The sequence below is a fragment of the Ixodes scapularis genome, unplaced genomic scaffold (genome assembly GCF_016920785.2).
Source record: "Ixodes scapularis isolate PalLabHiFi unplaced genomic scaffold, ASM1692078v2 PGA_scaffold7__128_contigs__length_106722199, whole genome shotgun sequence".
Taxonomy (NCBI): domain Eukaryota; kingdom Metazoa; phylum Arthropoda; class Arachnida; order Ixodida; family Ixodidae; genus Ixodes; species Ixodes scapularis.
The window spans coordinates 16,640,891-16,657,171 of record NW_024609882.1 but is presented as its reverse complement, the minus strand read 5'-3'; the positions used below and the strand labels follow the sequence as shown (position 1 = coordinate 16,657,171).

At 46.8% G+C, this 16,281-nt stretch overlaps 2 protein-coding genes across 2 annotated transcripts; one reads left to right on the top strand and one right to left on the bottom strand.

Annotated features, from left to right (window-relative positions):
• Positions 1-7,515: 7,515 nt before the first annotated feature.
• Positions 7,516-7,851, bottom strand: LOC115325975 (neuropeptide-like protein 31). Its single transcript, XM_029986705.3, has one exon. It carries the CDS (start codon positions 7,849-7,851, stop codon positions 7,516-7,518), a length of 336 nt encoding a protein of 111 aa, XP_029842565.3.
• Positions 7,852-13,048: 5,197 nt separating this feature from the next.
• On the top strand, positions 13,049-16,179 carry LOC8038179 (neuropeptide-like protein 31). The gene is made up of 2 exons (XM_002399948.4): positions 13,049-13,143; positions 15,714-16,179. Exon 2 carries the CDS (start codon positions 15,721-15,723, stop codon positions 16,075-16,077), a length of 357 nt encoding a protein of 118 aa, XP_002399992.2. The 5' UTR covers positions 13,049-13,143; positions 15,714-15,720; the 3' UTR covers positions 16,078-16,179.
• The last annotated feature ends 102 nt before the right edge of the window (positions 16,180-16,281 follow it).

Here is a 16,281-nt window from a genome sequence, read left to right as displayed (position 1 = left end):
GTCATTTCTTTTCTTGCTCTTTATGAATTTCGATGGTCTAAACCGTGTCTGCGTTCGCGCCACACACTAATTTTATCGAACGCTCGACGCCCTCAAACGTGCCAACATGTCCGCCAAGCCTTTGTCTAAGGAAGACGGAGGTCGCCTTCCCGGGCGGTCATATCCGACGCCAACTGCCGCCCGCGCAGAATATTTCCTTAGCTGCATACGGTGCACACGACTTGGATCTTCGACTGAAGTCAATGCAGTGCTCTCAGTGACCTCGTAAGAAGAAACTGAGCCGAACAGAACAATAAGGAACGTTCCTGCGCAGGGACGCCTCCGTCGAACGTTCGAGAAGAAAGACCGTTATGCCGTTATGACCGGGAGCGGCGCCGACGCTCCCGGTCGGTCGGGCGAGAGCTCTCCCACGCAAGCGCGAAGAATGACGTGTCATACGAGGAGACCAATTAGCGAACTGGTTTGCGCCTTTCCACAGCCAATCGCGGCGCCAGGCTTTGGCAGTGTTCGAACACGTGCACCCTCTGCACTCTAAGAAAAAAAGGGTGTAGTCGGGTGCATCAGGCGGTCATGCACCCTTTTCCTGAAAGACGCACCCTCCGTTGCCCAGCCAGTGTGCTTTGTACACCGACAATGAGCATCCCCCTCTCCCTTCAAAACATCTAGGTGTACCAATGCACCGCCACGCTGACCACGCGCCCCGATCAGCTTGTGCTTGGATTCCCCCATGGGGGTCACTCTTTGGGATGGGCAGTTTCTTAGGAAGTATGGAGCTATCGTGTTCCCTCGGTATTGACGGTAGAGTGGACGCTATGCTTGTTTTAGGCCAATCGGGTCTCCGGGTAGGATCACTTGACTACAGTCTCCAAGCTGGAGATAAGGCAGGGAGCACGGCACCAGCCTGAAGGCCAAGGCCACGGATAGCATCCACTGCACTATTAACTTTGGGTTGAACTTTTAAGAGGATATAAGCGACAAATCCTTTCATTGTTGGGTTGCCCCTGAAGATGAGCCTTTGCGAGGGTGGCCCCTTTTGGCCTTGAAGGAGCTGCAATTTTCATACTCATTTCTTTTTCTTTCTCTCCCTAAGTTCAAAGCATGGAAGAAGGCGCGCAGTTGCCGGACCAATGAACCGAAGGCTTTTTTTATCCCTCGACTCCTCTGTCTGAGCGCGGATACGGCAGGAGCGTGATCATGTGGTAAAGGTTTCACGGATGACGTAGTAGCTTTTTTTGACCTCGGAATGTCTGCTTCCCGGCCTATAGTTGCTTGTGTGCTGTGCTGCGACCAGCGGGGCTGCCGTAGATTTCGCCCGCGACAACGTATTCGAGTGTACCAAGATTTCCAGTGTTTGAAAAGTCCTACGCGTGTATCGGCAACAGGGGATTTCTTCAAAAAAGCCCAAGGAAGTTATGTGATGTGTTTAGTGTTCGGTTCGGCAAATTACTGCTTCGGCCACATCGTGTTGAATCTTCACGGGCCCCTTTCTTTTCGTTTTTGTGTTTGTGTGGTTCTGCAGTGCCCGTGTCGACATATATATCGGATTACATATTTCAAGTCCGGTATTTTCATCGTAAGTGCACTGCAACCTACTCCTTTGCAACAACTGACCGTTCCGTTCCGAATTGCCTCTAGAATTAGGCAGTGTCTATTTTCTATCAGCCGGGAGAATAATTTCCCCGAAATTCTATCGGCAGTCGCCTGCCATTAGCTGTATACAATCATGTGACAACTGCAGGTGGAATACTGACTTTCTTATTCTCCTGGCGTTTTGTGAAAACACGTTTTTGTCGATACACGTTTTGTAGACACGTTTCATGGGCACTAACGTTTCATCGTCACTCGTTACGCAAAATGCACGCTGTAGGGAGATTTTGTCGCGCGTGCGTCTCTGAGGCGCGTGCTCACCGACCCAGCCGACCCGTTCGCGCCGCTTCGTGGCGACAGTCTGCGGCGGCTCATTACAAAAATGTTAGCCCACCTGTCCTACCCATACACGTCACTTCGCGGATACATTCTGGGGCGGCTCATTACAAGAAAAGAAAAGAGAGAAGCTAAAATAGAAAAGCTAATCTGAGCTGTCGATGAAACGTCTTTCGATGAATTAACGGCGACTGCCAGTGGATATTTGCGGAAATAAATCTACGGGCTGCTGGCAGAATGGACACTACCTAAGACTCACCCCCGGTTCTTGTTTGCTTAGTTATCTTTTCAGTTGTGTAAAAGCTTCTTTTTACGTCTTCAGATATCACGGATTGCTTGCAAGTTTGTACTTGTTTACGGAATAGGCTGTTTAATAAACTTCTATGAGATTTGAAAACAATACCGTGTGTCCGTTTACCTGCCTTTTTGCAATCACCGGAGCGCATACATTTTTTACTGTTTTCCTCGATGTCTTAAATAGGTTTATGAAGTTATGAAACGGGTGCATAAAGTGGTGTAACCATGCACCTTTGAATCGGGTGCATCTGTGTTTTCTTCGAATTCAGCGAGTGTAGAAAGAGGTGTAACAGTACACTGTTAAACGGGGTGCCCCTGTGTTCCCTTTGAGAGCAGTAGGTGTAGAAAGGGGAGTGATGGTACGCTATTGAGCGGGGTGCGTCTGTGTTCCCTTTGAGTGAAGCGGGTGTATGAAGAGGTGCAATGGTACACCATCAAATGGGGTGCATCTGTGTTCCCTTTGAGTGAAGCGGGTGTAGAAAGAGGTGTAGCCGTACACCATCGAATGCGGTGCACCTGTGTTCCCTTCAAGTGAGATTTCTGTAGGAAAAGGTGTACATGTTCACCACACCAACGGGTGTACACGTACTCCCATATTTGGGGTGCACTTGTATTCCCCCAAAGGGTGTAGTATATCTGACAAGCACTTACACCCCCTATGGGTGTACCCCATGACACCCTTTTTTTTTACAGTGTGGGAGGTAATATTTACCTCTTTGGTGCCCCTTCGAGGCGAGCTTCACCTTGTAGCACCGCATTCCTATTCGCGACTCCAGCAAAACGGACGCCGCCAAGCGGGAAAACCGGGAACCAGCCGGTCCAGGTCGCTCCGCGCCCCTCCGCGTCTCTGGTGGCTTTCGCGGAGACGTGTTGTCGGCGCGGTGGCGAACAATGTAATTTGACGAAGGTTCGAATATTTCTTAAGTTTGCCTGAGTGATCATTAGTGTGATGAAGCCTCAGTAAATTGTTTTCTTCTATTACGTGTTTGAAAGCCCGTTTACTCCACAGCACACGGTCGCGTGCTTTCGATTTCTTGGATGGGGAGGAATCATGGAAAAACCTTTTTGATTTCTTGTCTGTCTCGAATCACATTCAAAGTGACGACTGCTTGGTAACTGATACTGGAGGGAACATCAATGTTGCAGTCAAGTGAATGGGAAGGGTCGATAGCTGCTTTTCTTGAGTTTGGTTGTGTTCGGTTAGCTTAAAGTTTGAGCCACCCACGCCGGTCGGAGCGTTGGCTATTCATCTTGGCTGCTTTTCGCCGAAAAAGCCTTTGGACCACACTGAAGGAGTTGGGCTGATTTCGCAATTACTTGATTCAGGAAAACTTGCTCGCTGCAAATGATGAATGAGGGAAATTATCTGTTTTCAAAAGATGGGAGACAAGTCTCGCAACGTTAGATGCTGCCACGGCATTTTGACCTATCGCGCTTCCAATATTTATATTACCAGGACGTCGAAGCCAGCAGTAATATACGTCTACATTGATCAGGTTGACCGCCACAAAAAAATACTAATTTTCTCCGTTCAGGATTCGAAGCAAAGTTCAATGCAGAGAGGTTCTGCGTGGATCTTCAATGAAGACTCTCTTCAGTTTGTCTCCGTGTTGCAGGCTATAGAACCATTTGGCTAAATTTAAGTAGTATGTCTTCGTCTGTCAAATATACTTTTATTCAGCAGCTCACCTAATAGCTAGTCAACTAAGCTCATATTTCAACCCGAAGGATATACTAATATCGCTTTAGTGGGACCATAGTACGTAATATAATACATAACCCGCTCGTCAAAATGACTTCTCGATTGCTACTAAAACCTGAATTGAAATACAAGTATCAGCTGCTTAGTGGGGCGCCGGCGGGTCAACATGGTCCTTGGCTCAAAAAGCGGTTGCTTAATTTTCGTAATTTTCCTGCAGCCTGTGTTGATGGCCGAGCAGACGACTGGAGCTGTTTCGTAAACGCGGATACGCACAAAAGCTCGATTCCGCGGACAGATAAGTCGCATGGTCGAGGCATGCGAGTTAGCTGAAAAGTTACTATCTGTGGAACAATTCTATAGTCATCGCCGCTTTCCTTAGATGATCAAAACTGATTAGTATATTACCGTCTCTCCGGAGCCGATAGTTTCGGTTTTGAACGAAATCTCCGAAACGAAAGTTTGACACGAAAAGAACAAAAAAACACCGGCAAAACAAAACTATGCTTTGCAAGTTTATCTGCACCGGCTACACTTCACCGTCTCAGTTCAAATACCTATAAAATTGGGCACTAAACAAAAGAAAATCTGTTAAATTGAACGCGCCACCCATTCAGGCGGCCCGGCCGAGCCGCCACGACCTGGACTCAGCCGCCATGTTTGTTTGGTGGTGGCGCCCCCTATAGGTCGCTGGAGTCGCGAATAGTGTCCGCTGCGCCTGAGGAGGCAACAAGCGGAGCGCTTCCCCCCTGGCCGGGAGGAGGGTGGTAAAGGTGGTCTGTTACCTCCTTTTGGTCCCCCTTTTTTCTAAGAGTGTAAGCGAGGTGTGTGTCAGTTGACGGCACTTAAAAAACAAATGGCATTGATAGCACATTCATTGTCAACAGCGCATGGCCGAACCGTTTTGACATGAGCCGGTAACCGTTATTTTTTTTCCGGTTCAGTTCCGGTTCGGGCTCATCGCGATAACAATATAACGGTTCGGGTTCGGCTTCAGTTCCCGAAAAAATACCGGTTCGGTTCCGGTTCGACACCCTGATATATATATATATATAAGGTACTTTAAGTGAAGTGCAAAGTAAGTAAAATGTTATGTACAGCCTCCATATATATAGATATTTTTTTTTTGAAATATCGCGCGAACATTATCCGGCCGGTAGACCAGCGTCTTATCGCGGCGTGAAACAGCAAGTGAGCGAGGCTATGCACAATGTACTTCAAGTATAGTACTATACATACAATATACTTTCAGAGCAAAGTGCAAGTACTTTTTAACACGATCTACCATAATGCCCTTACATTTTTCTATACTGTTTCTTTCCTCTTCTTTTCACTGGTATGGATTGCCCCGAGGGTAATCGGGGTCGCATCGGTGATATTCGGAAATGGCGGTGAATATTCGGTAAAGCCAAATGGCCACAAAGTGATGGTTTTACTCTCGCTGGCGAACTACTTAGCACAATAAACTTATGAGGCACTTATCTGTGACCGCCTTGAAAAATTCATTTCTTCGCTCGGAGATGCTAACTTTGAAGTATAGCTTCAAAGTTGACAAAGCATAATTTTGTGATACAAAATTAGCGCGACCAAATTTGGAGAATGTACTTTGAAGTTAGGGGTTGTGCTTTCCTACAGAAATACCAGAAAAAAGTACTCTAAATAAAGTACGCGCACAAGTACGTACTCAGAGATTATACTTCGGGTAAATTACAACTTTTTAAAACCCACTTGAAGTAGCACTTCAACTACAACATACCTAAAGTACATCTCAACACTGCTTTTTCCACGGTGTGTGTGTGTGTGTGTTGAGGGGGGTGAATTAGCGAATTCTTTCAGTGATCTGACAGTGCCCAAGTCAAATGTTAATCCGGAGCTCGTAGAACTCGTGACACGCTGATCAGCAGATATACTATCGTGGTTAGTTAAAATCGCATACAAATTATTGGTTTGCTAACACCGTCTCAGGCCACAAGGTTGCAAATGAAGTGTATCGGTGGACTTTGTGGTAACATACTTTTCACAATTATTAACACAGGCCAGCGAGACATTTGAACAATTCCGTAATTTTTTTTTCATTCAAGCTTTTTTTTTGTTTTTAGTATTGAGCTTTTTTTAGAGTTTTAACGGCACGCCGCACGTCGCCGAGCGAGCGCGCGCGTGGCCGAATGGTTACCGCGCTTCGCTATCGCACGGGGGCTTCAGGTTCCATTCCAGGGAGCGGACTCCTCTTTCATTTATTTTTTCAACTTGACGTTTTCGTAAGTTCGAGAACATTGTCTTCTGATCGAGTTACGAATGTTCTACGCGCCGAACATTCTACGCCGAATGTTCCAGACACCCACGCGGGTACAAAGGATGCTCCGAGTGGCGATGCGGAGTGCATATTGTTAGGGCGCAGGCGATACACCCCCTAGCAACGGCGCTCACACCGGATTGGCTGGCTCGTGGAGATGGACGCTGCCGCTGTCAACATAAGCAACGGTTACAACGAGTTTCCTAAGCGGTGTCTGCCTCGTACGTAGCGGGACCCTAGTTGGATCCGCAATGTGGGCTTGCTCATTTTCTTTTTCTTTCTCGAACGTTTAGCTTTTTGTCAGGGCATTTGATGATATTTACGAAATTTCTTTTTCACGATTAACATTAAAAAGAAAAAAACGAATGTTGTCGACGAAATATCACTGAACTAAATGGTATGGGACTTCCTTTACGGAGGTTCGATGGTGGACAACGGGGATTGGTTGCCTGCTGGATGCCGCGAAGCTGCTTGTGCGGGTGGGCAAGTGGGTTAATAGTTCTGAAATAAACTGCCGCAGACTGTCGCCGCGAAGCGGCGTTAACGCAGGCGGGGGTGGTTTAACATGCTCCCCGGTGATACATGCGCCGTTTGAATCCACAATCGAAGTTTCCGCGCGTTGCTATGCGTGACGGCGGCAGCGTTTATCTCCACGAGCTGCCGATCCGGCGAGAGCGGCGTTGCTAAGGGGTCTATCGCCTGCGCCGCGTCCGGCGTCAGTCTCGCTATCGCGCTCGATCGTGCTACTCCACCGGCCTGCGACGCCTGCGACGCTACCTCTGTGTATTTTTGTTTTCCGCACAAATTCGCCAAATTAAACGTTTAGTTTCTTTTCCTTCGTCGCCTCATGATCTGTCATTCGGGACAGTATAGCGGTGACCAGCATCTTCTATTTATCTTCAGCAAGGAGTGCACAGAGGACCTCGGTCGTAAGACCACAGAAATTTTAAATAAAGAGTACCCGTTCGTTAGCATAACTGCTTTTTCACGCACTTACTTCTATAAGTAAAGCTTTTGAAACAGTCAAATCTGAAGAAACTAAGGGTGCAGCCATTTCTTATCTACCCTATTGATTTCAATATTGCGTATGTTTAATCTGAAGTGCGGGCATCGTAAAGCACATTACTAACAACACATTGCAAGCGAAATGCCAGCCATCCAAATCACACAACTTCGGAACGTTCAAACTGCATAATAATTTATTTATTTATTTTTATTGCTCAGCAACTCGTACTCTGTCCGTGTTTGACCGCGTACTGGGGTATGGACACATGCATTTTGTCAACGTCGTCGAAATCTTGGCTCAACCAAAGAAAACACGATTGGAGGCTCCGTATCCACGGCCATAACCTCCGTAGCCTCCGAATCCACGGCCGTAGCCTCCGTAGCCGCCGGATCCACGGCCATAACCTCCGTACCCGCCAAATACGGGGCCATAGCCTCCGTAGCCTCCGTATCCACGGCCGTATCCTCCATAGCTTCCGTAGCCTCCGTAGCGTCCGTAGCCTCCGTAGCCTCCGTAGCCTCCGTAGCCTCCGTAGCCGCGGCCGTAGCCTCCGTGGCCGAACTGGGCGGCAGCGAGATTATACAGGGCTGCCAGGACCACAAGGGACATGAGGATGGACTTGCAGGACATCATGTTGATTCTGTAACAAAGACTTGAATAAAGTTTTTGACATTACCGAATTGCTTTAGTATAACAATCCTTGTACGCAATCTAGTATTTAAATGCAAAAATCTGCTAAAGTTAAGGCTCGGACTAGTTGGTATTAAAGTCACTGGATCCTGGGAAAGTAGCGCCAAGCTCCTCGTATGATCGCCATCTTGGTCCGTGAAATGAGCAATTTCTCCTTGACCCCTCCGTTCTTGGTGAGCCGATCTAAATTCGCTGGTGACGGGTAGCTTTATGGAGACGTTTCTTGTATCTTGTATACCGATATTTCGCTATCCATGCACCGGCGAAACAAGCGTACATCTTCGTACCACCATCACATGCTGGGTCGGTGTTTGGAGGCACTGAAAAATAAGTTTACTGTTTTAAAATACTCAAGAAGAACACCATAATTGTAAGAGATCCGTGGAGATGGCCATGATTGATAAGTTGATTGCATACACAGCAGTGTTGCGGAATGGGCACCCCCATTTCATTCCAATTCCATTCCGGGGAATTAGAGTTTTCGATAATTCAATTCCTTTCAATTCCTAGGAATGGAGACACTGGGCCCATTCATACTCCTGGAATGGCTGAATCGTTCCATTTCATTCCTTTAATTCCTAAACGTAAAAAGTGGCACTTGACAGCTACATTGTGTTGCCGGCAAAAGCAGCAGAAAGCTGACATTATCAAATGCAGAGACAATTCCAAAAAAAAAAACTGCTAAATTCCTCAAAAAAGCACTGATTTTACTAAGCGGACCGCTGGTGGCACAAAGCGTTTATTTACAATGTACTACAAACATCGAGAAAGCCCTTTGATATGTCCATGCTTGTTTGAGACATCGGTCTCGCGACCACGTGGCTCGCAACAAACAGCAAAACTTAAATCCACTCATTTTTTTTTTTTTTTTTACTTTTTTGCATTTGACTTTTAGGACATACGCGGCCAGCGTGTTAGTTTGATAAGACCATAAAAATATCCAGTCCGTGCTTGGCGCAGGAATCAGTTATATTACTGTATTCTTCAAATACAGCAACACGGCTACTACACTGCTGGAAGTGACTCCATGCACAGCGGCAAGAACACATCCTCTGTCAAAACGCAACCTCTGCGGCGCAGCACGGGGGACCGTATAGAGATAGACCATGTCACGAAACCTGTTTTAAAACGCATAAGTTCACGCTTGCTTTGCGAACCTCGATATTTCTTATCATATTCAATTCAATTTTTGGCTGGGTCGCCTGCCCTTTTCCACCCTTCGCATACTTATTCTCGTGTTTCCTCTTCAGAAAGCGAATAGTGTTCGATGATATACGCCGACTGCACCGTATATAGTTTCATCGCATAACTTTCAGCGTGCAGCTTGTTCATTTTCTTCGCGACGTCGAAAAATGTCTTACACGATGCCATGACTCGATCTGTATTTATCTTGTCTTCTCGTACGAATTGTGATGTTCCTCTTCGCGCTGTTCGAGTGTCGGTTTTAGGCAGCAGACGGTACCAACCGATTCATTCTTCTACCTCGGTGTCGGTTGTTTGCGTCGTAGCAACGGTTCGGGCAGTCAGCGTTGACAAAGCTCTTCACATCAAGATACAATTAACGCGGTAATACCGCACCGTTCGAATTGACATTGCCCGTGTTTCCTGAACAACACCGTCCAACTGACTTCTCTACGCCTCAAACAGGGTCCAGGCCAAGGACCACGAATGCAGACCGGACAGCCGTGACGCGCGGAAGCCAAAACCTCAGTGACAGCTATCACTTAGCTTTCTTTCTCAGTTGCCCTCACAGCAACGATCGCGCCTCGTCTGGTGCGGGACGGTCTTTCTGCAGGTCTAGTCAGTTTGGTCAAACCAAGAGCGGTGACAATAGTCTACTTCACCTTACGATGGACCTCAACAGGCAGCACGAGAGTCATCGAAACTAATCCAGTGCCTTCTGAGTGTCGCGTGACCCTGCAGTCCCGCTCACGGTGCTGGATTGCCTAGTGCGGCTCGTATACCGTCCGCACCAGTCCATCGCAAGGTGAAACGAAGTATGCAGAGACTAAAGTCAAAGGAAATGAGCGGGAATTCGCTAGCTTGCTTGTAACCCCAACCCACTAAAACATGTAACACAGAAAATAAGCATCGGAACAAAGACCAAGTAAAAGGCGGACTTTACAAATGCAGTATCAAAAAAAACAAGCCTCGGAGCAAAGTGCAAGAGGAGAAGAGGGAAGTGAATCTGGCTTTGATTTTAATGCCGAAGCAAACCCACATTTCGCACTTCAAAGAAGTGCGCACGAATGAACGTGGAAGGCAGCAGGGTTGGCTGCCTGCTAAACAACGCTCCTCGAGCTAAAAGAAAACAATACGTGATCATCTTTCGGCGGCGCCCGTGTAAACGAGTTATCAGAGCTCTGCGAGTTATGAGTCGCTTCCGCTCCCAGATCTCAGTCTGTGCGCGCGCGTGCATTCTACAAACCGCCCCCCCCCCCCCCCCCCACAAAAAAAAAAAACATGACAAGAAGCACGATGTGGAGCTGTGCATGGCGGTTTCCTTCTTTGCCACTCCCTTTTATTTTGCTTGATGCTTGGTTTCTTGTTTCGCTCTCGTGTAACGCCATCGAAGCCCGACGCCTGCGCGTCCGTGAAAGGCGCCACGTTACCCCCCTTTCTCCTTTGCTCTTTGATTTCACGCTTGTTTTTTATATTGCATTTTTTTCGTACAAGTCTCCCCCTCATTTTATTTCTGAGCAACTGACTCGCTGACTGGCTCAGTTTAGCTGACCGTAAACACACACAAAAAAAATAATAATAAAATTAAAAAAAGAAGAACCGTGTTCTTTTTCATTCCCATTCCATTCCGGGCAAAAGGCACCTAACTCCATTCCCATTCCATTCCCCTGAACGTTGCCGCCATTCCATTCCCATTCCATTCCGGGGTCGCGAAATGCGGAATGATTCCGGAATCATTCCAACTCCGGAGTGGCAACTCCGCAACACTGATACACAGTGCCAAAGACGCTTATATTGGCAAGGAACGCTGATGATGCTTCATGGTGATCTTGGCGCGACTAATTTAGGACGACCTTCAGGAAGCTTCGAAGATTTGAATGGACCGAGATGGCGATTCTCATGGGAACGTAGACAGATTGGCCAATCGCCTTGCGAGGTTTTGGTCGTCTTTATGTTAGTATCTGTTTGTGTGCGGCTAGCAGGTTGGGAAGGCAATGGCGCTACTTTCCCACGATCCAGAGACTTTAGTTGGTATGACCATATTTGGGAATTAAAACAGCGCAAAAGACGAGGAACCAGATGAAGAAATAAACAGACACAGCGCTGTGTCTGTGTATTTCTTCATCTGGCCCCTCGTTTTTTCAGTTTATGACATGTCACACATGGGCATCATGTGTGACATGAGCGCACTTATTCAGCGTGCCACAAGAAAGAAGACTTGTACTTTTTTGTTTCATTTTTTCTTTGATTATATACAAGCCTCTGCTGCGCATTATTAACGCGTATTGTGCTATGGAACCGTTGTTCTCATTTGTAAAATTTATGGTGCCCACTTGTTCATAAAATACAGTCTCACCTTGAAATGGCCGGACTATGAACAAATATGAGAGATTTGGAACAATCTAAAAGGTTAAACACTGGTGCACTTTTTTTATTTATTGCCTCGGTAAAAAATCTATATTAGATTAGTTAAAACAACCGATGACAAAATTAGGAAAAAACGAAACCATAGAAAGATGGTGCGTGGGTTATATTTTATAATAACGCATACCGGCCGGGGGCAACTAAAAAATATCATGAACGCATTCAATTTTGAATTAAAAAAAGCTTTCGTGCCATCACCACGCTGTCCTTACAACTTGAACGCTTGCCACTAGGGCTTGACAAAAATTTCTTAATGCAGCCGGAATCAGCACAGGACACGGTGCTAGAGGATTCTACTGACAAGAACTGTTGTTAAAAAGTACCAGCTAAACGAGATTTCTAAACTTGTTGATATAGCAATGAAATTAATCAACTAGAAACTCTAGATTGTCAAACATTTCTAAACCTGTATTACCGTTGCCAACACACTTGTGACAACAGTCGTGGTAGCGTGATATAAGGTACTCACCGGTTCTACTGTGGGCTCGCTGAAGCACTGTGGCTGTCAACAGATAACGCCGCGCTTTTATAAAGAGTCGTTTTACCACGCGGTCTGCGGGGTCTTACGATAAACAGGGAAAACCCACTAAAGGGACACGCGGGGATCAGCGTCTTTGCTGACCTCATTACGTAAGATACTTGGGGCCGCTGGTGCACCCTGCCATTGTTCCTTAGACGTTAACGCTGTCCCTTCACACATGTTGTAAGGGGTGGTATCGTTCTAGAAACGAGGCAAGCGAATAGGGCTGTTCGGAGAGTGTCAAGGCTTCGGACGGGGAACTACCTTCGTCCTCTCGTGGCGGGAATGACCACTGCTCGTGGGCACACAATTCGTAAGGCGTCCGTTATAAGGAAGTTCACATCGAATACGGTCGAGGGGGTTGCAGGCGACGCGAAATGCCGCATAGGTTTGAGATGATTATTTGGGATGTTCGTTGAGTAAACGTGTCTTGTAGTGAAGTACTGCACATGCCGAACTAATTGTTTCCCTTTTGGAGTGCTGTGGAGTGAAACTTTTGGTTATTTTCTTGCGCATTATTGCGGAGGCACACGTTTAAAACGTACGTCTAAATTTTTGCGAAACGTTGTTCGCCAAACATCTTTCATAACCCAAAGGTTATGAAAGATGAAAACACCAATGTTTGTAGATGTTTAGCAGCGCGCGCATTTTCGCTTCCTGGCACCCTTCACACATTGTATCGTCTTCTTCTTCTTGTTTAGTCCTTGTTCAGGTGTAGTATGGGTTTACGATTATTATCCAATATGAATCCTAAGCCCATACTATACGTGACAGGACTGCTGCTTGCGGGACATGCATGCTGCTCGCAAGCAGCAGTCCTTCCTGCAGCGAGAGTACAGGGGTGATTTCCCGTCCAAAGCCCTGATACTCTCTGGACAGCCAGACCTGTTGCTTCTTTTCTAGAGCGACATCACCTCCTCTTGCAAGTGCCCCAGTGTGCACCAGTGTGTAATGGGGTCGCAGACGACACCGATCCCCGCGTCTCCCCTTAGTGGACTTTCCCTGCCAACGTAAGGGCCTACAAAGAGCGGGGTAAAACGCCTCTTTATAAAAGCCGGCGTTATTCCCATTGCTGATCACAGACCTGCAGCGAAGCGACAGAACAAGCGGTGAGTGACTTAGACCACGCTACCACGACTGTTGTCATAAGTGTGTTGGCATCAGTAATAAAAATTCAGAAAAGTTTGATAATCCACAGTTCATGAATAGTTAATATAAAAACGTTTAGAGATCCGGATTGCGACCTCACAACAGAAATATGTTGAGATTATTTCTTAATTTTAGCTGGCAATATTCTATAGCAAATCTTTTTGGTAAACTCCTGTAGCAACACAAGAGAAAACATCCCTTTGCAGATTTCTAGTGCTTTTAGGATTCTTGGGCATAACATAGTTACAGACGTTGAAGTTGTAAGAACAGCACGCTGATTGCACATAACCCCTTAATATTCGAAATTTTATGCCACCTTGGTAATTTCGAGTTGCATCGGTATACAGCAATATGCTATAAAGCATATATTTCACGTCATTTCCATAGTTTGGTTTTAACTAAACTCATTACAAGTTGAATTAAGCGCTCGAATAATAGTAATGTTCATTGCCGGAAATTGGATCGGGCCGTTGTTCACTGTCAGTGGTGGATGTTGGCGGCGATGGCAGAGCAGGAAGAGATTTCAGGTGCTAATATTTTTTCAAGGTTTATTCAATCTAATTTTTATCAATGCATTAGCATTAGAACGTTCGTTTTGACGACAACCCGGCGGTGTCCTTCGTTTGTCAGTGCCGGGGAGGGAAGAAGAAGGAGGGGGAGAGGGTGACTCGTGTGACGTTCCCACTGGTGCGAAGCGCTGTCGTCAGGACGCGTCAACCTCTCCCTCTTTCCCCTGTGCTGACAGACTGACAGACACCGCCTGGTTTTCGTCAAGACGAGCCCTTTCGTTTTTTGTCAAAGCCACGCCCACAGCTGGCACGGAGCCAGGAAGAAGGACGCGCCGGGGGCGAGGAGCAATGCGGGCGTGCTCAGTTAACACCTCCTAGATAAGAAAGCCTAAGTGCTGAATTCTCCTGCGTCACTAAAGAAGGCCACCGTAGACCACAGATTGGACACGACTACGGCATCAAGGCTCGGCACAAAGACGTGTTCACAATGATTGGACACAAGTTACAAGCGAACGCTGACGCTGCACTCGTAGCCAATCTGTGACCTACGCTGGCCTTTTTTTAGTGACACGGGAAATTTCAATACTTGGGCTTTCTTATCTAGATGGTGTTAGCTCAGTTGCGCTCTGCCGTCTCCGGTTCTTCTTCGCTCTCGGTTTCCGTAGTAACGGTGCGTCGGCTGCGATGTCTCTGTGTAGTAAAAACGATGGATGCGGTTCCCCTAACAAGTGATATGGATGTGGCTCTTCCCACAAATGAGATGGATGACCGTATATCCAAGGGCATCGACTCACCCTGACAGGCAGAGAACAAAAAAGGTGAAAAATATTACAGGGAGATTCATTAGTAGATTCTTGGGGAATCCGTTAGCATGATCCTAGGGAAACGCCACACACTGACCCCGTAACAAGAAAAAAAAGAGGAAGCAAAAAATAGACGATGAAAAAGAGAAAGCCAAAACAGAAAAGGGAAGGAGTCAGCGTTAGCAATTCCCAAAGGGCGACTTGTGTGGCACTTCCCAGGGATCATGCTCACGTATTCTCTAAAAGCCACCAACGGATTTTCCTGTATTTTTCTTGCCAACAATATACACCCAATATTTTGCTCAAAGTTTGGGTTAAGGCATCGTTGACGCGCGATGAGGCGCTCAAGCCCCCGCTAAACTCGCACTTTTTTAACGTCTGCGGCTTCTGTATGGGATCACCTTCTTCACGTTTAACCGGGACAGGCGAATAAGGTTAAACCTGGTCAGTGCTAGGTAGTGGATTCTCACCCAATAATCGGCTGAAAGTTGACACAAATGTCCGAAAGCCCTGAACGAACAGTTACAGCTCAGAATTCCTGATAGAATCGGTACATGGACTGCTCGCCGTCACTCCGGTGCCAAGCCATGAATTCCTGATAGAATCGGTACATGGACTGCTCGCTGTCACTCCGGTGCCAAGCCATGACTGCACAGCTGTACATTGATAAACTGGCTCTAGCCTCGAATAACCGAGACATCGGTGTCGCAAACAATGGGAAAAATAGACTCGCGTAGGCGCAACACGTACGCGCTGTGTACACTACTGTACATGGCCTTACAGCAAGTCAAAGAGGTGAGTCAGGTGTCAACTTTTCGAATTTGCCAGACCTGCCCAAGTTTGTCTATACCCTTGGCCATTTCAAGGTAAGGCTTCGTTTTTTTAACCTTCTGGGCACCATCCAATTTGCAAATGATAGCAAGAGTTCTGTAGCATCCTTCGCTTTTACGACGAGCAGCAAATGCATGCGTATAGTAAAAAGAGACGAGAAAACAAAAACAAAAAGAATGAAGGGCACGGCTCTTTTTCTATATCACATTCATAAAGCGCGCTATGGGAACCATGTGTGATGTCTCATACTCACAAACACGCTCGGCCGCCTCTGAAAACTGATAGCTGAGGTTTCGAAATCTAATTAAATAAACTGCGAGAAAGCACGAAGTTTACTACTAAATAAGTTTGGTCATGTAAAAAACGGTATCCTTATGTTAATTACAGAATCGACATGGTGTCCTGCAAGTCCCTCCTCGTACTTCTTGTGATCCTAGCAGCCTTGTGCAGCCTCGTCGCCACCGAGTTCAGCAACGGAGGCTACGACCGTGGATTCGGACGCTACGGAGGTTACGGCTATGGATACGGCGGTTACAGAGGTTATGGGCGTGGATTCGGAGGCTACGGAGACTATGACCCTTGGTTCGGAGGCTACGGGAGCTACGGCCCTATTTTCGGAGGCTACAGAGGTTACGGCCACGGATTCGGAAGCTACGGAGGCTATGGCCGTGGATACGGTGGCTATGGAGATTACGGACGCTACGGAGGATACGGAGGCTACGGAGTCTTTGATCGTGGATTCTACGTTTGAGCCAAGCATTCGACGGCAATGACAAAGTGATAGTGTCCTCAACAGTCTACTGAAATATATAAAAAAAAGAAATAAAAAAGAAATAAAAAAAATATTGCCTTATTTTATAATGATCCCAATCAGTGGGATTTCAAAAGGTGGCGTGCGAAACGACGCCGTGTTGTTTGAAGACCGGTGGCGTCGCTGCGTTTCCAAAGGAGCTAA